The sequence below is a fragment of the Hippoglossus stenolepis genome, chromosome 1 (genome assembly GCF_022539355.2).
Source record: "Hippoglossus stenolepis isolate QCI-W04-F060 chromosome 1, HSTE1.2, whole genome shotgun sequence".
Taxonomy (NCBI): domain Eukaryota; kingdom Metazoa; phylum Chordata; class Actinopteri; order Pleuronectiformes; family Pleuronectidae; genus Hippoglossus; species Hippoglossus stenolepis.
The window spans coordinates 499014-521670 of NC_061483.1; the positions used below are offsets into that span (position 1 = coordinate 499014).

The window sequence follows — 22657 nt, forward strand, 5'->3', positions numbered from 1 at the left end:
TGTGACACATTCCAAACATGAGTCGACACCGTTCATCTTTTCCATCACACCAGACGGAGAACATCAGCCCTAAAATAAGATAACATCATGTTGCTCTGTTTACAAAATGTTCCCTGATAAATGTTTGATCATTTTTAAAGTTGTAATTGAGAGTTTGACTTTCAGAATGGAAACAAACATGAAACTCAGTCAGTGTGGCTCATCTCCCTCTGAGCTGCAGATGTTCGTGGTTAGAAAAGGTGATCGTTTGTCCCTCAGGACGGACTCTCTGGCGCAGGGAGCAGCTGCTTGGAGCACATGAGATGTGGTTCAGTCGATCACTGATCAAATGAAAAGCACAAAGCAAACATGAGGCTAAAAGAACTTTGCTCTTGTATTTATTTCAACGGCAGGAAATAATAATAAATGCATTCTTCTTCTCTCAGGTTACACGTTGGCCACCAAACTGAGGAGACACATCAAGTCCTCTCACGTGATGGAGAAGCCGTACAGCTGCCACTGTGGTGCGTCGTATACTGTGAGACAGAGTCTGCTGAGGCACCAGGCTCAGCACAGGAAGGAGGCAGGAGCTCAGGAGGAGGTGGGAGAGGAGGCAGGACACAGGGAGGAGACGGACAGCAGCTGGAACGATGCCACTTCAAACTCCACTCACCCGAAGCCAATCAGAGGCCGACCCAAGAAGAACCCCCTCCCACAAGAGGCGGGGGAGACGGAGGCTGGGGAGGTGAAGTGGAGAAAGGGAAGAGGGGAGGAAAAGGAGGTGAGGCAGGTAGGAAGGAGAGTTGAAGAGGACCCCACTTCAAGAGGAGGAGATGAGGAGGTTAACATCCAGCACGCCGTCGTCTACGTCCACGCAGACGTCCTGTCCACGCCAAGCTCCGCCCCTCTGCTCCTCGCCTCGGAGAACTCCCTGCCTGCAGGGGCGGGGCCGGAGCTGATGGAGGTGGTGATATCAGAGGGCGCAGAGCAGTGCATTGTGGTCCACGGGCAGCAGGCGGTAGGAGAGCTGCTGCTCTTACAGGAGGAGGAGAGCGGACTCTGCTCTGTGGCTCAGACTGTGGAGATAAACACTGTAGATCTCACGCTTCCATGATGACGTCACAGTGAATGTGTTTACTTGTTTGTCTCCTCTAACCCCCCCCCCCCACAGAGCAGATGGGATCTCAGCAGACATGAGGAAACTCCTTCTCTTACATGTTCTGCTCAGTTTGCTGTTTGTGTGTCGATCTTTTCAGTCGGTGGATTGATTCTGAGCGACTGATGTTTACTTTGGATTCTCAGGATTAAAAACACTTGAAGCTGAACTTTACTTTCAGACATTTACACAAAAATAAACAGCAAAATACATCCAGGAACGTGTGTGTGTGTGTGTGTGTGTGTGTGTGTGTGTGTGTGTGTGTGTGTGTGTGTGTGTGTGTGTGTGTGTGTGTGTGTGTGTGTGTGTGTGTGTGTGTGTGTGTGTGTGTGTGTGTGTGTGTGTGTGTGTGTGTGTGTGTGTGTGTGTGTGTGTCCTCATTTACAGACCCTGGACTCCAGTGTTCACCTAATCCTGCTGCTCAGGTTGGAGCTGGTGACCAGGCTTCATCTTCTCACCTTCATCTTCTGGTGGCTCCATGTTGCTCTTTACTGTCGGGGCCTAACTGGGCCGCGCGGGTCCAGGCTCCCCTCCAGGTCTGGATCCGTAACATTGTTTCCTGCCTCCAGTTACATCACCATAATCAAAGACAGTAGAGTAAGAGAAACCTGAAGGAAGAACAACCGAGACCCACGAGTTCAACATCACAGCTTCTCTGCTGCTCTGTGATCATGTCATTGAGACGAAGGCTGAAAAGCTTCATCACGTTGCTGAAGACGAACAGGATGACAGAAACGCAGCATCTGTAAAAGACCCTCCACGTGCAGCTGGGTTTAAAAGCTTCACATCGTCTGACGCTCACAGATCCAGACTAAAAGAAGAGCTCATCCATCCTGTACGAGAGAAGCTCCTCTCAGTGTTTCTGTGTCTCACCTCCTGCTGGGAAAAGGAGGTGAGACACAGTAATCCTCTGTATTACTCCTCTTCACATCATCTGCAGCTGCTCTGATGTGTCGCTCGGTGAAAACTTGATGCTTCAGGACCTCGTGAGACTCGGGTGATTCTGTTCTGTGAAGGTTTAAGGTACTTTACATTTATTTAAAGTACCTCGGAAAAGAAGCAGCCTCAGTGGATGAAGCTGTTTTAACCTGATGTAGCTTCATTATCCCACCCCAATATTCTGATGGTGAGCCGCTGCGTTAGTTAAGATTCAAAGACAGAACCAGTGAAATGTTCACTTTGTTCCCTGCAGGTTTCACAGTCTGGCTTTAAACATGGAAGTAGAATTAAAACCCCTTCAGTGAGAGATCACATTTTATAAGCTGATAACCTCAGAGAAATTGGATTGACCTCATAAGGTTTCACTGATGTTCTCACGTCCCCTCGGAGAGAAACTGACGACAACGTGACGACCAGAAGGAACTGAAGGAGTCCGAGCAGATGAACGACTTGTTGTGGTATTTTGGTTTGCTGGTGTCGTTACATCTCTGTACATCGTCCATCGTGTTATTTCAGGGTTACTCAGGGTTTGTGGACCTGAGTAATCAGCTGTTCTCAGGTCAGCTCCCGGGCTCTTCACATGTAAACTCTCATTCTTCAAGTTTGCTGGTAACAGCAGCTGCTCAGACGGAGATTCTTCAGGTGTTCTCCTCTTACTGAGGGGACCAGCTCCCAGGAAACCAGATTCAAGACCAGCTGAAGGTTTTTATCAACCCTCTTCAGATGAAACCAAAAGACCACGTTGATTTCGAGCTTTGGTCTGTGGAGCTTTTCATCGCATCATCTGAATGATGGACGTGAGCAGACTGCTCAGGTGCAAACTACCAGGTTCTCTGCAAACAGGAGCCAGAGGGAAACGTACCTGCTCAGTCTGTTTGTTACCTCGCTCTCTCTCTTCTGTAGCATCAAAGCCCGAGACGTGACCCCCCCACAGGGGCCTCACTCCTCCTCCTCCTCCTCTCTTCAGGCTTTCAAACAGAGGAAAGGGAGAGAGTTCTTCTTCCAGCAGCTTCTGAGCTTCACTGTGAAAACAGCCTGTTTTCTGAAACCTGCTGCAGCGGCTCAGTGGAGCTCAGGGATTTACCAGAGCAGTGACCAGAGGTCGTTCACTGCAGCTCACCACCAGGGCCGGTCCTCGTGATGTTGGAGCCCTGGGCGAGATTTCAGATTGGGGCCCCCCCAACATACATGCGCAAATTGTCATGCATCCCCAACAACCTTTGGACTGTGTACAGATGCACACACAGGCAGACAATTGTAGGCTATACAAAATAATAAAAATATATAATAAAAAATATTAAGAGTCTGCAATCTGCTGTACTGACAGCTAGCTAGCTATTCATGTCGACAAAAATAAACAATGATGCACAATAGTGGTGCTTCTTACTTCTATATTGTTTTCTTCTCCTCCTCTACTTTGCGGCGCTTTCTGAATTATGCACCCGATAATTGAATCCTTTTTTGACTCATCTTTGACTGAAACCGGAGTCTAACCTCGAGCGGAAAGCCAGCCGCGGCGCTTCCTGGCGCTTCGCTGCCTCTGAGACAGCGACACCTAGTGGCCAGAGGCATTCTGTTTTTAGCTTGTTTTCTTCATCCCATTGTTGTGAACACGATATCTTAAGAACACCTTGAAGGAGGTTCGTCAAATTTGGTGCAAACATTCATTTGGACTCTAGGATAAACTGATTTGATTTTGGAGGTCAAAGGTCACAGTCCAGACCTCCTGTTCTTCTGAATGTGATCAGGAACATGTCACTCACGTAGCTAACAACAAAGACTGTGAGGTTCTCCTCCGCTAACACTCCCAGTTCATCAGTATCAGTAAGTGAAGCAGACAGCCTGTGGTACTGGGAGCACTTTACGGGTCAGGCTGGTTCGGATCGACTCCAGCAGCTGACAGAGGTTCATCCTCTGAGGAGAATCAAGATCTTTCAGAAGCTCATCAGAGTAGTTATCTCTTATCTGATGTTTGTTCACGTGTTCATGTTCCTGATCAGTTTGGTTTTAATTAGTTATTTAATGATATAAAAGGAGACGTTGTGATTGACAGCTGAGACTGACTCAGGATTGGTTGAGACTAAACAAAGATGGACGACAAGCATCACGTCTCACTCGGGTTCTGTGGGGTTCTTCATATCGGCTGAGGTTGAGTCCCTTGAGAACAAGGCTCCATTTCCTGACAGAATCAAGATGATGACATCCGAGCAAGATGGCCACGTTCCTCTCCGGGATATTTTGGCTTCTGAATGGTTGAAGGAGGTGGAGTCGTGTCGTCCATCTTTATTTACAGTGGTTTGGACCCGTCAGTGGGCGGAGCTTCTTACTGTCCCGCAGAGTGTGATTTATCAACGTGTTCTGTTCACACCTCGTCTCTAATGTCTTTATTAGTAAAGACTGTCCTGCTTTCTGCTCCTTTCACACAAATGTCTCCAGAATGTTTCTGTCATGACGATGTGCAGCTTCTTCGTTGACGTGTTTGTTATCTGGAAACGTTCTCTTGTTCTTCGCCTGCGTCTTTTTTCCAGTTTGAGTCCTTCAGTGTCGCCGGGCGTTGACGTGAGATCTTCCAGGTGTCGAGCTGCGTCCACAGACCCGAAGCTCTGGAGACACAAACATTTTCCCCTGGAGGAGGATTAGTGATGAACCTGCCTCAGTGTTCGTCCTCCTGTCCGCCCACAGGCATCATGGGATTACCCCCCCGACTGGACCTGGTCTTCATGCTGTGCCGGTTCAGCTCGTCTGATATCAGAAGATCATTTAGTACCAGCTGATCTGTGGGCGGAGCCACTGTGAATAAATGACCATCATCAGAGTAGATGAGAATGGACTGACGACCATTTGAAAGTTGATGTGAACCCTCATCTTAGTTTCTTCCTTTTCATTCCTTTACTCTTTCCTCTTCTTTTTCTCATCTTTCTTCTCCTCCGCTTACACATCTCCTCTCTTCTATTTATCTCCTTTTCTCCTCTCTCTCTCCTCTCTCGTTCTCTCCCTCCCACTCTCTTTGTGCCTTCCTTTCCTAACACCTTGTTTACATCCTTCATTTCACATCTTTTTATTCTCATCTGTTTGTCTCCCATCTTCTTTTCCTTTTTCCTCCCTTGCTCTCCTTTCCTTTTCCTCTAGTCTCCTCTCCTCCCTTTCTCATCATCTCCACTCCTGCCTCTTCCTTTCCATCTCTTTCTCTTCAGCCTCATTTATCCCTTTCTCCTTCTTGTCCTCTCACCTCATGTCTCCCCTCTTTCCCTTTTCTCTTCTGTCTCCTTCCTTTCCTGTCTTTTATTTTGTATTGTCTTCTCTCCACTCGTTTTCTTCTCCACATCCTTTCTCCCTTTCTATCCACCTCCTCTTTCTTTTCCTCTCCATCTCTTCCTCTCTCTTCCTCTTTCCTTCTTGTCCTTTTTTTGTTCTCTCTTCTCACCTCGTCTTCTTTTCCTTTCATTCGCTCTCCTGTTTATTTTATTTTTTATTTTCCTCACCTCATCCTTATATCTCCCCTCCTCTTCCTCCCACACTCTCTCTCTCCTTTCTAATACCTTCCTCTCATCTCTCACTTCATCTTCTCCCTCCTCTCACTTTGCTCAGTTCCTATCCCACTTGTCTTCCTCTCGTTCAAACCTCTCTCTTTCTCTCTCTCCTCTCCATACATCTCTCCCTCTCTCTCTCTCTCTCTCTCTCTGTCTCTCTCTCTCTCTCTCTCTCTCTCCCTCTCTCTCTTCCTCCTCCTCCTCCTCCTCCAGCAGCAGTGTTGCACAGCACAGCAACGACTCGAATCAAAGTGAGGACGTCTGCTTCTCTTTCTCCTGCCTCATTGTTGTTCTTTTATTTCTCTTAACGCCTCCTCCTCTTCTCCTCCTCTTCTCCTCCTCTTCTCTCTTTTAGAATCTCATCTCATTCAGTCATTTCTTTCTCATTTTTCCTGCGCTGATCTTTTCCGGAGTGCAGCAGTTACCATACAAACAGCGTCTCTGCTGAACTGGAGCATGAACACATCTGCTTTCCTGTTTTTTTCTTTTCTTTGTTGTCTCGTTGGAAATAAGTCGACTAATCCTGCAGCTTTAATCCAGTGTGACACGTCTGAATGGACATTTGACCAGGTACGACTTTTAGAAATCATGTAAATCAGAGGCAGGACAGAGATGAACCTCTATGTTTCTGAGTCTAATATCAGGAAACATGGACCACAGCTGCAACACTGAGGATTTCACACGTTGATGTTCGATTTGTATTTTGTCAGCGGTGAAGAGATTATCGATTTTCTTCTGGACCCAAAGAGACAAGTTTTTCAGCAGATTCTTTTACTGGCCTCATTATTTTTTCATATTTGTACTTTCTGTTATTTTCTGGCATTAAAGCCTCTGGTGAATGGACAGGAGGTTAAAAAGGAATTGGCATCATGTCGTCAGTCATTTAACCAGGATGGACTTCTCGGATGTCTTCACTCCTGTTCTGGACACAATGCCGGTTTCTTCACCACCAAACTCGTCTCTGGACAATGTCAGTCAAACCTCCTCCTCCTCGTCGAGATCTCCTCCTCTACCTCCTCACTCGCAGGTGGTGTCAGTCTTCATCGTGCTGGTGGTCACAGTCATCATCCTGGGGACGGTGGTGGGTAACGTGCTGGTCGTGATGGCCGTGTTCACCAGTCGAGCCCTGAGGGCGCCTCAAAATCTCTTCCTGGTGTCTTTGGCGTCAGCGGATATTCTGGTGGCGACGCTGGTGATTCCCTTCTCTTTGGCTAATGAGGTGAGGAACTGCAACACTGGATCTGCAGCTGCTGTTTGCAGCGGATCTTGGGGAGAGCACATGTTCACACAGATGCTAATGCAGTTAGAACCTAATGCAGACTCATCTGTCAGCGGAGGCTCAGATCTCAGGCTGATGTGAGTTCAGTTTGTCCACAGTCGCTCTTTAAATAAACCAGTTGACCCAGTTATAGTTCGAAGGTTCACACAGACAGTTAATGTCTGCACCACATCTCAAACCAAACAGTTCCTTTCAATCAGAATCCAAAATGTGAACGTCCGGCACCAGAGGACCAGAGAGTGTGAAGGCTTCATCCTCCAGGGACCATGAATCTTTGAACATTTCATAAGAATCCTCCAACAGGTTGAAGTCACTAAACTGCTGCAGATTTCTCTTTAACTTCGTTCTCCAGCTGCACAGAGACGACATCACAATGTTGGAGACTGAAAATAATGAGATGCTCGATAATAACAAGCGTAGAAGCTTAAACTCAGGATGATTAACGGTAAATAAAGATGGAGGACACGTCCCCACAAACATGAAGTTTAGATTTATGACCTTTACTATAGCCAGCCACAAGGGGGCGATCCACTCGATTTGGTTTTAACCATGTGTAAACGGTTCGATTCTGATGCATCAATCTGGATTTGTTGTGTATCGATAAATAAAATAAGATCAAATCCACCACCAAGCTTCATTTAACGCTGCATGTTAGTGACCCCTAGTGGCAGCAGGGACTAGTGATGATATTACACAACATAATGCAAATGAAGTAAACCAGCTTGTTGTGATGATGCTTCCCAGTTTTCTGCTTCAGTGTGAACGACCAGCAGCAGAAAGTCTCTGTGTTGGAGACGCTGAATCGGTTGAACCACGTGTTTTCCTGCCTCAGGTGTGTGAGGTGGATGTTGAGCTGCTGTTTCTTCATGTTTCTGTCCTGACTTCCTCTTCTTCACATGGACCTGGAGTCTGTGCTGGTTTTCTGCTTCAGATACTTTGGGTTCATCTGGTTCGCGTCTGTTTTGCAGGAAAACTTTTCAAGTGGTTGTCGTCAAGTTTTCTCTATTTTCCTCTTGACTGTTGGTATGAAACTGAGACATTTCAGTTTTCTCCTCTGCTGCCTCTCACTGTTCACTACTCTCAGATTATTTTCTCACCACATTACTAATAATAATGTAATAATGTGATAATATTTATATTATGTTGCTGGATGTGCTGGTCCTTCATGTTTCCACACTCTGACTCTTTTATAGTTAATTAAAGCTCACTCATCAAACCACATTCAAATCTCAGTAATATCCTCTAAACAGACAGATTTTATCATTAAGATCATCGACTGTAAATAAAGATGGACGACGTGTCTCCACTTCAGATGTGAAGCTGAAATATCCTGGATACAAACGGGGGAGGAGCCCTGACATCCAGGTGCAGCTGATACACGTGTTCGACCAATCAGGAGTCATTCTCAGCTGTCAATCATGTCAGAAACAATCTTTGAGAAACATTTATTTAACGTCTATTTAGATTTCTTTAGTTTGCTCCATGTCCCATCTGCTAACATGGAGGAGGTTTATGACCTATACTGCAGCCAGACACCAGGGGGCGATTTAGCTTCACTTTTGTGAGCCGTCGTGTCGTCTCAACCTGAACTGAAGAATCAGAAGTTGATGAGTCTCTGGTCACATGTTTATTTAAAGATTATTAATATTCAACCTGTTTAAATTGAACCAAATTCAACTCTGAACTTTTCTGGATCCTGAACAACACACAGCTTCTTCATGTATATTTACTTCTTCATGTATATGTACTTCTTCATGTATATGTACTTCTTCATGTATATTTACTTCTTCATGTATACGTACTTCTTCATGTATATGTACTTCTTCATGTATATGTACTTCTTCATGTATATGTACTTCTTCATGTATATTTACTTCTTCTTCACCTGCTGTGGAGGAAAGTTCAGACTTTTCTTCAGTAAACTTTTCCCTGCAGCAGAAAGTGAAGCTCGGGATGTGATGGATTGTTTCAGGTTTCTTTCAGCAGGAGAAGTTAACGTGTCTCTGGGTTTCTCCTCCTCAGGTCATGGGTTACTGGTACTTTGGTTCCACCTGGTGCTCCTTCTACTTGGCTCTGGACGTCCTCTTCTGCACCTCCTCCATCGTCCACCTCTGCGCCATCAGCCTCGACCGCTACTGGTCCGTCACTAAAGCCGTCAGCTACAACCGCAAACGGACGCCCAGACGCATTAAAGCGATGATCAGCGTGGTGTGGTTCATATCTATCGTCATCTCGTCCCCGCCGCTCCTCATGACGCAGAAAGAGGAGGACGTGGAGACGGAGGACGAGAGGGACGCACAGATGCAGGAGTGTCTTCTCAACAACCAGACGTGGTACATCCTCTCCTCCTGCCTGGTGTCCTTCTTCGTCCCGGGAGTCATCATGATACTGGTGTATTGTAAGATCTACCGCGTTGCCAAGCAGCGAGCCTCCACCGTGTTCGTGGCCAAGAATGTGATGGAGCGGCAGCCGTCCCAGTCCGAGACCTGCTTCGTGGGCAAAGGAGGCGGCGACTGTCAGTACGAGCTGCACAGTCCACAGCCCGTCAACCGCCACAGCTCGTCCAACTTGGACAGCACCAGCAGCGGCCACAGGAGAGGAGAGCTGGACGATATCAACCTGGAGGAGAGGAGCCTCGAGGCGGACGTGACAACCTCCTCCTCCTTCTCTCTCCGTTTCCCCAGGAGAGCAGGAGGGAGGCTGAAGACAGAGGAAGGGAAGGAGGCTGGGGGGACAACGAGCAGGTTGAAACCTCCTCCGCCTGCTTCCTGCGCCTCCATCTCCTGGGCCTCATCAGACCAGTTCTCCCAGCACTGCCTCCTCCCCTCTCCTGTGCCGCTCCGCAGCCGCCACTCGTCTCTGTCCAAACACAAAGTGGCTCAGATGAGGGAGAAGCGCTTCACCTTCGTCCTGGCGGTGGTGATGGGAGTTTTCGTTCTCTGCTGGTTCCCGTTCTTCTTCACCTACAGTCTTCACGCTGTGTGCAGAGACAAGTGTCCGATTCCCGACTCGCTCTTCAACCTCTTCTTCTGGATCGGATACTGCAACAGCTGCCTGAACCCCATCATATACACCGTCTTCAACCGGGACTTCAGGAGGGCCTTCCGGAAGATTCTGCTCCACACCCACAGACCAACATAACGAGTGTGTGTGTGTGTGTGTGTGTGTGTGTGTGTGTGTGTGTGTGTGTGTGTGTGTGTGTGTGTGTGTGGTCATTCCCACATTAAAGGGCTTTGTGATACAGCTGCAGTATTGATTCATTGTTCAGGTTTCTGAAGTGATCACTTTATACTGATACCGATCAGCTGACTCCTGATGAAGCTTCTTGGTTTCCACTGAATGTTGATGAGGGAAATGTCCGCGGGGCAGAGGACATGTCCCTGCGGAGCTCCACGATGTCTGAGCACTGAGCTGCTCTACAATCCAAAGAGACACAACCTGCTTTGAAAAACAAACCATGAGTTTACATGGATTTCTGTGCCTCGGAGAAATTAAACACCCGGAGGAACCAAAGTTAAACTTTTAAAGAAATAACCAACAGAAGGTTTTCACGCAGCAGCGATGTTGTGTTGCCGCAGCTCAGGGGCAAAGGTGTTAAACATTCATGTGCAGCAGCAGACGAGGCTGAGCTGCTTGAAACAGAGAGAATCGATTCCAGAGCCTGAATCGATACGACCGACCTGGACCACAACCTCCAGGAAGAAGTGAGAGTGAATGAGCGCTGAACTCTGACCTGAAACAACAAGAGCAGCTCCTCATCGGTTCAATCCTCTCCTCTCAGGTTGTTGGGGGGGAGCTCAATGGTTGCTTTATATCTGGAAGGAGATGATGAAGATGATGATCGTCGGTCAGTTTCACGGCGAGCGATCACATGAGCAGGGGTCCATTATTCTGGTTGCTATGCAGAATCCCTCCTGTTTTCAGAAACAGATGTTTCCTCTGTGTTTCAGTCTCATTTCCTTTCTGAGGAGCAGGTTTTCTTCTTAACCCTGAAGATCTTCACTTAAAGAGTCAAACTGCTGAAGCCTCATGTTAACGTCAGGTTTAACTTTACAGTTGATCCACAGAACGAGGAATCTGATCTTTACAAAGAACCAGAGAAATGATCAGAACCGGCCTCAGTGTTAGAATATTACAATAATAATAAAAGTTTGTTTAATCCACAAATGTCACTTTTCCAAACGTAATGTTATTCAGTGTGTAGGATTTAGTGGCATCTAGTGGTGACGTAGCAGAACAACCTCCTCTCACATTATAACGGTGATGACGTAAAAACACAAAAGTCCAATGTTAGCATTAAAAAGTGTTGACTCATCAATCTCAATTCTACTGAGGTTAGCATGCTAACCAGCTAGCACCATCAGGAGGAGCAGATCCTCAGGAGGAGCCAGGGAGGAGCAGATCATCAGGAGGAGTCGGAGAGGAGCAGATCATCAGGAGGTGCCGGGGAGGAGCAGATCATCAGGAGGAGTCGGAGAGGAGCAGATCATCAGGAGGAGCCGGGGAGGAGCAGATCATCAGGAGGAGCCGGGAGGAGCAGATCATCAGGAGGAGCCGGGGAGGAGCAGATTGAGGAACTACAGTGTCTCCTCCAGCGTCTGGTTCCACCACGAGTCTGATGTTGCATCAGCTTGGGTCAGAACCTGAACCTGGTGAGTTTCATCTTCACGCTCACATGAATCTCTTCGTGTCTTTGATGTAATCATTTGATCACGTGATCGTGAGTGTCAGTCCGAGGGTTTGAATCCTCAGGTTCAGTCCTGACTTTGTGTTTCAGACACTTGATCGTTGCTGAACGTTCTGCTCATGTCTCCGGTGACAGATCAATTCCAACAGGACCTTTTTCATCTTGACGATTTTTCTCAATCACATCTTTGAAATCTTGTTCCAGCGAGTGACAGTTTGACGATTCGATTTTTGACCGTCTGTCTTTAGTGAATGTGAAGAGTGTGAAGATCCAACAAAGTGTTTTCACTCTGGAACAGAACCAGGTTCAGTTTGATCCAGACCCAGAACACCTCTTCCATCTGATTCTCCTGACACAGACATATTGATAATAATCAATACTAACTGATCCTTGTCTCTTTACGTTTGTTGATGATGGTTTCTTTTTCTGAGTCGTGTGGAGAAACGTTCTTCCTGTTTTTGAGACTGATGAAGGTTTTAAACGTCAACACGGACTCTGATGGAAACTTGATGCTGAAGCTGCATCAAACACAAAAGGTTTAAAAGAAGAAACTCAGATGATGAGATTCATGAATCTCATCATCTTCATCTTCTCTTGTATCTCTTTGTCTTCTTCACCCACATTATCGAACCTCCTCATTCATCCTGCTCTATTTTTACCTCCTCATCCATTCACCTGCTTTTTTCTTTTCTCATCTCTTTGTTTCCTGTTTCCCTCACGGCTCAGATCTCTGTTGCTTTGTTTCTGCCTCTGACTCACATGTGCAGACAAATTACTTTCTCCAGTCCAATCAGGCTGTTTCCATGAATCTGATTGAATGATTTAATTTAATTCAAGTGTTTACGTCGCCTCATGGTCGCAGCATCATCAGTGTGTGACCTCTGCGTCTGTCACGTCTGTTTCAAGAACGCCTTCTGGTCATTTGTCTCAATTTGGTAAAACGTTCAGTTCTCAGGACTTAAAGATGAATTCAATCGATTTTATTCGTCTAAGTTCTGAGCTGATTGTCTTAACAGCAGCTTCATTGTTCCCTGTGATCGACACCATGTTCCTGATCTCACAGGCGGCTGTGGCTGAGGGGTAGAGCGGTCGTCCTCCGACCGGCGGTTCGATCCTCAGTCTTCCCCATCTGCATGCTGAAGTGTCCTCGGGCAAGATGCTGAACCCTCAAACTGGGGCACAGGCTAAATGACATGTGATGTCACAACTCTTCATCCAAACTCGTCTCTGAGACGTGAATAAACACAAATCTGCATTCATTCATTGGTCTCTCGCTCCCCCTCTCTTTCAACCATGAAAAGTTAGCAGGTTAAAAACCGACGTGTTGACTTGTCTTCATGCAGGGGGCTGAGGGGGCGTGGCTTTTAGTCATGTGACTCATGTTGAAAAATAATTGTCTCCTCCCACTGAATAACATGATTTCATTTTAATGTTGCTTCATCTTTCAGGACAGGAAGTCCCAGGAAGTCCCAGGAAGTCCCAGTTTAAAGGTTCTGGTATCAGCGCTGCTCTCAGACGTCTCAGTCTACTGTTAGAGTCGAGACAGTAGAGACAGTGGAGACAGTGGAGACAGTCAAGACAGTGGAGACAGTAGCGACAGTGGAGACTGTAGAGACTGTGGAGACAGTGGAGACAGTAGAGACAGTGGAGACTGTAGAGACAGTGGAGACAGTGGAGACTGTAGAGACAGTAGAGAGAGTCGAGACGGTAGAGACAGTGGAGACAGTCGAGACAGTGGAGACAGTAGCGACAGTGGAGACAGTCGAGACAGTGGAGACTGTAGAGACAGTGGAGACAGTAGAGACAGTAGAGAGTCGAGACAGTGGAGACTGTAGAGACTGTAGAGACAGTGGAGACAGTAGAGACAGTGGAGACAGTAGAGACAGTAGAGAGTCGAGACAGTAGAGACTGTAGAGACAGTGGAGACTGTAGAGACTGTAGAGACAGTGGAGACAGTCAAGACAGTCGAGACAGTAGAGACAGTGGAGACAGTAGAGAGAGTTGAGACTGTGGAGACAGTGGAGACAGTAGAGACAGTGGAGACAGTAGAGACAGTGGAGACAGTAGAGACAGTAGAGACAGTAGAGAGAGTTGAGATAGTAGAGACAGTGGAAACAGTAGAGACAGTAGAGAGAGTTGAGACTGTAGAGACTGTAGAGACAGTGGAGACAGTAGAGACAGTGGAGACAGTAGAGACAGTAGAGAGAGTTGAGATTGTAGAGACAGTGGAAACAGTAGAGACAGTAGAGAGAGTTGAGACAGTAGAGACAGTGGAGACAGTAGAGACAGTAGAGAGAGTTGAGATTGTAGAGAGAGTTGAGACTGTAGAGACAGTGGAGACAGTAGAGACAGTGGAGACAGTAGAGATCAGGAGACAGTAGAGACAGTAGAGACAGTAGTGGAGACAGTAGAGAGAGTTGAGACAGTAGAGACTGTGGAGACAGTAGAGACAGTAGAGAGAGTTGAGACTGTAGAGACAGTAGAGACAGTGGAGACTGTAGAGACAGTGGAGACAGTGGAGACAGTAGAGACAGTAGAGACAGTAGAGACAGTGGAGACAGTAGAGACAGTGGAGACAGTAGAGACAGTAGAGACAGTAGAGACAGTAGAGAGAGTTGAGACTGTAGAGACAGTAGAGACAGTGGAAACAGTAGAGACAGTAGAGAGAGTTGAGACTGTAGAGACAGTAGAGACAGTGGAGACAGTAGAGACAGTGGAGACAGTGGAGACAGTAGAGACAGTGGAGACAGTAGAGACAGTAGAGACAGTGGAGACTGTAGAGACAGTGGAGACAGTGGAGACAGTAGAGACAGTGGAGACAGTAGAGACAGTAGAGACACTTTGATGACTCCTCATCAAGTGATGAACTGGAGCGTCCCAGTGTCCACACATCTCAACATCACTCCAGTACAATGATGCCAGTTTGAGATATTGATGTCCAATCAGCTTCCTGCGTTCAGACTTTTCAGAAGATCAAAGAGACCCGGAGCTCTGTGATATTTGATTGGCTCCTGATTCCACAGATGATGTAACACTCCCCAATGCATGCTGGGAAAGACGAAAACAGACGACTGGTAAATGTTCGTTGAATTTTTAGTTATTTTGTTCACTGGCTGAAAAAAAAAAGCAGAAGTCATAGAAGTAATGTTCCAACATCAGGACGAGGTCATAACGCACCGTCTGAAGATCTTAATTCATCTTCATATGTTTTATATATCTATAGATATATCTATATCTATATCTATATAGAGACCGAAAGCTTCTGTGTCACAGCTTCATATTTCACCAGATCACAGCAGCTGCTCAACCACAAGTTTCAATCTGAGGTTATTTCTTCATTAGTGAGACACAGCTGAGAGCTGAGGCTGAAACATGGAGCTCAGCACCACCTGGTGGCTCGGAGACTCAATTACATCACACAACGTGAAGCTCAGCCGCACGAACAAACACACACACACAAACACAAACACACAAACCCATGTTTTTACTTCTATCCCAGTGAGGTCACTCATTGGCCCCTAACCCTCTCTCTCTGTAGATCTGTGCTTACAATGGTCCTAACGAAGGTATAAGTACAGGAACACACACACACACACACACACACACACACACACACACACACACAGATAGGTATGCACTAAATTCTACATCTTGTTTCCATGGTGACCAAGTGAACAGGAATCTTAGTTCAGATCAACCAGTCAGCTACTGGTGGTGTGTGTGTGTGTGTGTGTGTGTGTGTGTGTGTGTGTGTGTGTGTGTGTGTGTGTGTGTGTGTGTGAAGAAATAGTTTTTCTTCAGGATCCATGAATGATTCTCTGGAGAATCTGTGAAAATATAATAAAAACATCCAACCTCCCTTTTCAGGTGAAAACACAAGATGCTACGGGGGGGGGTTAGGGTTAACCCAAAAGATTAGTTAATATAAAATGAATTATATAAATGAATTCTCCTCCGGCTGCCTGACTGTGAATATTATTTCCTTTATTGCTCCTCGGAGCAGGCGAGAGAGAAATCAGTGATGAAACAAGATTCTCAGTTTCTGTCCCCGCGGATCAACTTGTGACCCACGTTCCTCTTTGTTGTTCAGTTTGTCTTCTTCCTCCTCTGGTGTGAGTGTGACTGGAGGTGCTGACTCCTGATGTTTTCATTCCTCTTCCTAGTGATGACGATGAGTCAGGAGAGACAGTGATGTTCCCTGCAGCAGCGTGGGATCCATCACTTAAAGTCTAATTCAGAAGAACTCAGCTCTAATGTTTAGTCTTATTTTATATATCATCACATCAGGTCATAGTTCAAGGCCGGGTGCTTTGCTCAAAGGGTCAGAATGGTTTTAAAACTAAGTTCTCAAAGGCACAGTTCACCCAAAAGTGAAAATCCCCTCATTACCTTCTCACCACTGTGCTGATGGAGGGCGACATTCGAAGTCTTTGGCCTGAAGGTGCGAACGGGAGTTGAGATGCTAGCGGACGTGCCCTTGGGCGCCACCACCTGTTCAGTCCTCATCATTACAATCACAGCTGCCTTTATGTTCACTGACTTCACTGCGACAACATGTGATTAATGATTAATGATTAATAATCAATAATCAATCATCAACATCTCCACTCAGGATCTCAGCTATTTTAAGAAATCATTTTAACAAAAATAAAATGTTCATCATTATTTACAAAAGTATTTCGGAGAAAAGTAAAGAAAACATAGAAAACTTCCTGATAAAGTTATTTGAGGATCTTTGTATACTTGATATGAAGTTTAAAATAAAGATGTGTTTTATTGTCTTTCTGAACATGTGTTTATTAAATGTTTGTTTATATCATAGACTGTATATAGAAAGTAACTAAATATAGAAAGTAACTGAATATAGAAAGTAACTGAATATAGAAAGTAACTGTATATAAAATGTAACTAAATAGAATGAATCTTTGGTTGTTTTAAAAAACACTGAAGTGACGTCACTGGCGGTGGGATACGGCCTCACGTGACGGTGACTCGGCTGCAGTCAGCTGATATACGTCACAGACACACACTGAGGGAACAGAACATCCAGATCACAACACAACTCAACACACAGGGAACACACACAGGGAACACACACAGAACACACACAGTCTCACACACAGTCTCTGTCAGCTCCTGCTCCTCCTGCTGCTCCTGCTCCTCCTGCAGACATGAGGAGTCTCCTCCTGGTGGTTTTTGCAGCTTTAGCGCTGAGCGGAGACGCTTTGATCCGGTAAGAAAACTACATGTTTGATAAAGAGACAGGTAACTGGGACTGTTAGCTCCTGCTGGCTCCTGCTAGCTCCTGTTAGCTCCTGCTGGCTCCTGCTGGCTCCTGCTAGCTCCTGTTAGCTCCTGCTGGCTCCTGCTGGCTCCTGCTGGCTCCTGCTGGCTCCTGCTGGCTCCTGTTTTGCTTGCTGCTCCTGCTGGCTCCTGCTGGCTCCTGCTAGCTCCTGTTAGCTCCTGCTGGCTCCTGTTAGCTCCTGCTGGCTCCTGCTAGCTCCTGTAAGCTCCTGTTAGCTAATGCTAGCTCCTGTAAGCTCCTGTTAGCTCCTGTTAGCTAACTGCGAAGCTAACCTGGAGGCTAGCTGCGGAGCTAACAGCTGCTTCATGCTTTAATCTCCATGACTCGTCAGTTTGTTCTCGTGATTTTCTCTGTGACACTTTGTGACCTTGTGATCTTATCATCGTTCTATTTATTCTTATATTCTTATTAATCTTGTCTCTGGAGCTGAACATCTTCAGGTCACAACTGAGTCATAAATATTCAGAATAAAGTCCTAAAGTCTCGGGACTCAAACAATCCTCAGAGCTACTGTTTGATTCTGTTTATATTTCAATGTGTATTTAATATTTCTGTTTTAATGAAATCCTGTGGTCAGTGTTTAACGTGCTATTCAAATGTATTGGGATTATAAAGTGTTTGAAGGAATCTAGTTTTCACTTCACAGTTTAAAGCTAAGTCTCTTCAATATGTCTACAAATGATTCACAGACCAGTCGATAAATGTCCCAGTATCATTTCCCAGTTCAGAGATTGATTTGAGCTCTTGAGTGAAGGTGGTTTCTATGAAGTGAAGTTATAATAAATGTTTAAATGGATGAGAGCTGGTGAAGAAGCTTCAGCAGCAGAGTTTAAAGATGAACATCACAAGATGAACATTTCCTCTGTCCAACCTTGTGACACAAACCATTAACACCAGATGGACGACTCGTCTCCGCTCTCCAGTGAAGACAAAGTGTTGAAATGACTCAGTCGGTGAGATTAGTGTTCAGGAATAATCTCTTCTTCCAGTTTGAGTCTTCACAGACTAAATAATCAATTGGAGCTTCGGGCAGATTCCTTCATGACAGATCGATCGAGCTGCAGCAGATTCTTAGTTTAGCTGCATGATATTAAATAAATGATGTGATGACGTTGAATGAGACTTGTGGTAGATAAACACGGTGTGAAAGTCTTTGTGCTTTGGTGCATGGACCTCATCCAGCAAGAGGTCTATGCACCCACTGGTGAAAACAAAGATCTACCTGGATGGATGTTCTCCTCCCAGTTACTGCTGCAGTAACTTCAGTGAGTTGTCGAGATACTCACCAGTTCTCCGGGGTTAAGGTGACATCATGGCTCTGTCATGTATAACACGATGTTGCAGCACATCGAAAGATAACACTGCACAGATACGACTGCAGAACTGGGTCAACTCAAACTAAACCTGATGATCAGACTCATTGAAATGTGGACTCAGACTCTGAACCGGCCTAAATCTCGTTTTCCTCTCGTCCAGAATTCCTCTGAAGAAATTCCGTTCCATCAGACGCGAGCTGACGGACTCGGGGAGACGAGTGGAGGAGCTGGTTGCTGACAAACACTCCCTCAAGTACAACACTGGCTTCCCCTCCAGTACCGGGCCCACTCCAGAGACCCTGAAGAACTACCTCGATGTAAGAATCTCTGACCTCCTCGCGTCCCTAATGCTTCTGAGCGCTGAGTCACAGGTCCCCTTGTGTTGGGAGCGCCTCGACCCTTCTCTGTATTGACCAGTAAATATCTTCAGACACTGAGTTTGAGCTTCAGTCAGACGGAGGTGATCTCAGGAGGTTACCACCAGACTGACGGCCGAGTCGCTGTCTGGCAGCTGACTGGGTTTCACACGTTGGGTCATAATCGTTTTATCTGAAGACAAGATTCCAGCTGCTCTTTTTCACTAAGTTTTAAAAAGTCTTAAGTCTTCGTAAGTAATAAATCAATAATGAAATGAGCTAAACTTACAATTCAGTGGAGATTTTATCTGATTGATAAAATTGTGATTTTGATATAAAATAATTATTCTCCTTAGAAGAAATTGCAGAAGAGGATTTGATGCTGTGAGTTTGAGGAGCTTAGAACCAGTTGATGTGGACACGTGCTGCTCATGGTCACAGTTGGAATAAAGGCTCCGTTCACACTGAACATTAGAACATTAGAAAGTTCATGCAGGTCTGTTGTGTTCAACAAGATGAAAATTCACAGTTTAGAAACTTCACATTATGTGATTATGAATTTGCTGTTTAAATGTTCAGTACTTTACATTTTATCTGTCTTTTTGTGGATCAAAGCCTTTAGTGTGGATTTGTCCTTTGTTTTCTGTCTACAACCTAAAACAGCAGCAGATTGTGTGTTTTTAATTTAACACAAATCAGTTTACGTCCGTGGTTCAGTGACGAAGGCAGAAATCTCACAGACGTGATTCCTCAAAATCTGTATAAACAAAACCAAGATGATCTTAACAGTTACAAGATTATTTCACATGATGTGAAATATATCACAAGACATTCAACTTCCACTTTTCGCCTTGAAACAGGAAGTACTGATCTGAGGCCTGATTGACTCGACACTAAAACACGCTGAGGTTATTATGGTTTTGACCCAAGTGGCTTCTGGTCCCATGAAGCAGAAGTTTGTCTCGGTCTATAACTGACTTGCTCTGTGTCCGACCTCTGACTTGCTCTGTGTCCGACCTCCTGACTCAGTTTCCTGTTCAGATTATTCGAGTTTGTCCTGAGAACATTGGATTATCTCATGTGTTCTCTCAGGTGGATTTATTCTAAATCTCACAAGCTTGCAGGACCCTGATGTGTTGATGAGAATTGTAAAGCTGTTTATTTTTGTGTTTTGACCAGGCTCAGTATTATGGAGACATCGCCCTGGGAACCCCCCCTCAGACGTTCAGTGTGGTGTTTGACACGGGTTCCTCCAACCTGTGGGTTCCCTCCATTCACTGCTCCATCTTAGACATCGCATGCTGTAAGTCAGCTGTGAACATGACGGTTCTTTATTCCTGCTCATATTCTCTGTAAAAGTGTTGTAGCTTCTAAGCTGCACTAAATAAATGTCTCTCTCTTCAGTGCTTCACCACAAATATAACTCCGCCAAGTCCAGCACATACGTGAAGAACGGCACCGCCTTCGCCATCCAGTATGGATCTGGCAGCTTGTCGGGCTTCCTCAGTCAGGACACGTGCACAGTAAGTCCGTCACACAGAGTCAGCGGTGTTAGTGGGAAACTCTCTCATTTCTGTTTGAATTCTGTTTGCAGATCGGCGACTTGACCGTAGAAAAGCAGGTTTTCGGAGAAGCCACCAAACAGCCTGGCGTGGCTTTTATCGCAGCCAAGTTTGACGGGATCCTCGGCATGGCCTACCCACGCATCTCTGTGGACGGCGTGGCTCCGGTCTTTGACAACATCATGAGCCAGAAGAAGGTGGACGAGAACGTCTTCTCCTTCTACCTGAACAGGTGAGACGACAGGTTGAGTTCAGAAGGTGAAACCTTCAGGTTCCGTCTTTAGCTGAACTGTAAGAGCTCTTTAGTCCGGAGGAGTAACTCGGCTTCTTCAATGTTTCTTCACCCTGAACATCGACCAAACCTTGTGGTAAAACTACTTCACTGTAAACCAAACTGTCTGCAGAAGCAAAACTCTGGATAAACCAACAGACGCCCTCAAAAGTTTCTGTGTTTTGACTAAAGTGGCGACAGTAAGATCTGATGTTTGTATCTTCTCAGGAACCCAGACATGGTGCCCGGCGGCGAGCTGCTGCTGGGAGGAACCGACCCAAAGTACTACACTGGTGACTTCAACTACGTTAACGTCACCCGGCAGGCGTACTGGCAGATCCACATGGACGGGTGAGTGCTCAGATATCACATGTCTACACAGGTTGTGTTTCTCTCACTGGTCATGAACTCAAACCAGAATCCGTCTCCACTCAAAGTTCTTCAGTTCCGTTCTCACAGCTCTTCTATCAGCAGATGGAGGTTCAAGGTTCAGTGTTTAGCTTCGAGACGCCTCTGACTTCTGACCTTTACTCATCAACAGATCAGTAAATGGTTTCAACATCAATATTGTGCTCTTGATTTCTGACGTGAAGCTGTTGTGGTGTGTGTGAGACAGGATGGGCGTGGGCAGCCAGCTGACTCTGTGTAAGGACGGCTGCGAGGCCATCGTGGACACGGGGACGTCTCTGATCACCGGCCCCGCCGCCGAGGTCAAGGCGCTGCAGAAAGCCATCGGAGCCATTCCACTCATCCAGGGAGAGGTGAGAGAACCTGAGAGAACCTGAGAGAGAGAACCTGAGCTCACTGTGCTGAGGAAGAAACAAACAAACAAAACAATGATACACACACACACACACACACACACACACACACACACACACACACACACACACACACACACACACACACACACACACACACCTCTCACTCGTTCACTTATTCTTAGTTTTCCAGTGTGTGAATGCAGCAGCTTGGAAAAAGGTGTAACTGTCATTCAGTCAAGATTATTATTATTATTATTATTATTAATCGTTTTACAGTGATTCTTTGCTGTGGAATCTAATTTAACTGCCACTAAACTTTTTACCTTCATGTTCAACTTCTACCTTCAATGTTTTTCTTTCTCCAATTTAAAGTCGTGAGGTTAATAAATGAATGTTGAAATATAAGTGAGCTGCTTGTGTTTCAGTACATGGTGAGCTGTGACAAGATCCCCACGCTGCCCGTCATCACCTTCAACCTGAGTGGACAGAGCTACAGTCTGACTGGAGACCAGTACGTCCTCAAGGTGAGACGCTGGGCTGTTAGTCATTGTCCAGCAGGGGGCCCCACCGAGTCAGCTCCTGCAGAAACAACACTGACTGTGTTGTGTCGTTAAAGACAAACAAGTCTTTGTTTCACTTGGTGAAGAGGAGGAGGAGGAGGAGGAAGAGGAGGCTGGTGTGTTGAGTCATGTTTGTTTTTCTCACTGCTTCAGACTCTGAACTCTGTCGAATGATTTATTCTTAATCTGATTACTTTTCAGTTTTCCTCTGCTCTCGTGTGACATGAAGGTTTTTTGTGAATATGAAAGTTCAAGCTCTGTGTGGAGCTCCTGAAGCCGTCGTCTGGCTCAGACCGGATCCAGATGTCTGAAAAACTGATTAGAAGATTTCTCCTTTTCGATGTAACGTTGTTCTTGTACATCGGACGTTACAGCAGCATCGTCTCTGTGTCTTTTTCCCGCAGGTCACTCAGGCTGGAAAGGTGATTTGTCTGAGCGGCTTCATGGGCCTGGACATCCCCGCCCCCGCCGGGCCCCTGTGGATTCTGGGAGATGTTTTCATCGGCCAGTACTACACTGTGTTCGACAGAGACAACAACAGGGTGGGCTTTGCCAAGTCCAAGTAAGAACAACGCTAAAAGTCCGAAAGATGAATATTTGAGCTGCACACGTTTTCCGTTGCTTTGCAATCAAACCGTCTTTAGCAATAGGTTTTGTGTGGCGTGTAAACGCACTGATCCAGCAGCGTGTGAAGCAGATGGAGAGATGATGCTTGTGTGATGTGTCAGATCCGGGATCAGCTGATTGTATCGGTACTGCTCAGAATATTGAGCCCTTACTTTTTAAATCAGGGATTTGTTTTAAACTTTTAATTTGGATTTTAGGAGGAAGTTTTCGACTACTGACATTGTGATGATTCTTAATGTGATTTGGCCTCAATAAACACTTTTAAAACATCTGTTTCTGTGTGGTGCAGCTTTGAAAAGAGCAGATCCTGAAGCAGCAGAGATTCA

General features: G+C 45.9%; 3 protein-coding genes across 4 annotated transcripts in view; all 3 read left to right on the top strand.

Moving 5' to 3' along the window:
- Window positions 1-1347, top strand: part of LOC118106478 (zinc finger protein 408) — a 16120-nt gene extending 14773 nt beyond the window's left edge. For both annotated transcript variants that reach the window (XM_035155054.2, XM_035155065.2), the window contains exon 9: window positions 426-1347. In XM_035155054.2, coding sequence (XP_035010945.2) covers window positions 426-1093 — 668 coding nt within the window. In that variant the 3' untranslated portion in view covers window positions 1094-1347. The remainder of the gene's footprint in view (window positions 1-425) is intronic.
- Window positions 1348-6442: 5095 nt separating this feature from the next.
- On the top strand, window positions 6443-12670 carry LOC118106485 (alpha-2Db adrenergic receptor-like). Its single transcript, XM_035155078.2, has 2 exons — window positions 6443-6823; window positions 8906-12670. The coding sequence occupies exons 1-2, from the start codon at window positions 6443-6445 to the stop codon at window positions 10022-10024; spliced, it is 1500 nt and encodes a 499-aa protein (XP_035010969.1). The 3' UTR covers window positions 10025-12670.
- On the top strand, window positions 6588-22602 carry ctsd (cathepsin D). The gene is made up of 10 exons (XM_035155857.2): window positions 6588-6597; window positions 16704-16803; window positions 18352-18508; window positions 19727-19850; window positions 19952-20070; window positions 20142-20341; window positions 20609-20731; window positions 20997-21141; window positions 21570-21668; window positions 22109-22602. The coding sequence occupies exons 2-10, from the start codon at window positions 16742-16744 to the stop codon at window positions 22268-22270; spliced, it is 1191 nt and encodes a 396-aa protein (XP_035011748.1). The 5' UTR covers window positions 6588-6597; window positions 16704-16741; the 3' UTR covers window positions 22271-22602.
- Window positions 22603-22657: the final 55 nt, after the last annotated feature.

Coding starts and splice junctions, on each gene's coding strand:
- LOC118106485 (XM_035155078.2), top strand. CDS start 6,443: ATGGACAGGAGGTTAAAAAGGAATTGGCATCATGTCGTCAGTCATTTA. Junction 6,824..8,905: donor CCTTCTCTTTGGCTAATGAG/GTGAGGAACTGC, acceptor TCTCCTCCTCAG/GTCATGGGTTACTGGTACTT.
- ctsd (XM_035155857.2), top strand. CDS start 16,742: ATGAGGAGTCTCCTCCTGGTGGTTTTTGCAGCTTTAGCGCTGAGCGGA. Junction 19,851..19,951: donor CATCTTAGACATCGCATGCT/GTAAGTCAGCTG, acceptor CTCTCTCTTCAG/TGCTTCACCACAAATATAAC. Junction 20,342..20,608: donor TTCTCCTTCTACCTGAACAG/GTGAGACGACAG, acceptor GTATCTTCTCAG/GAACCCAGACATGGTGCCCG.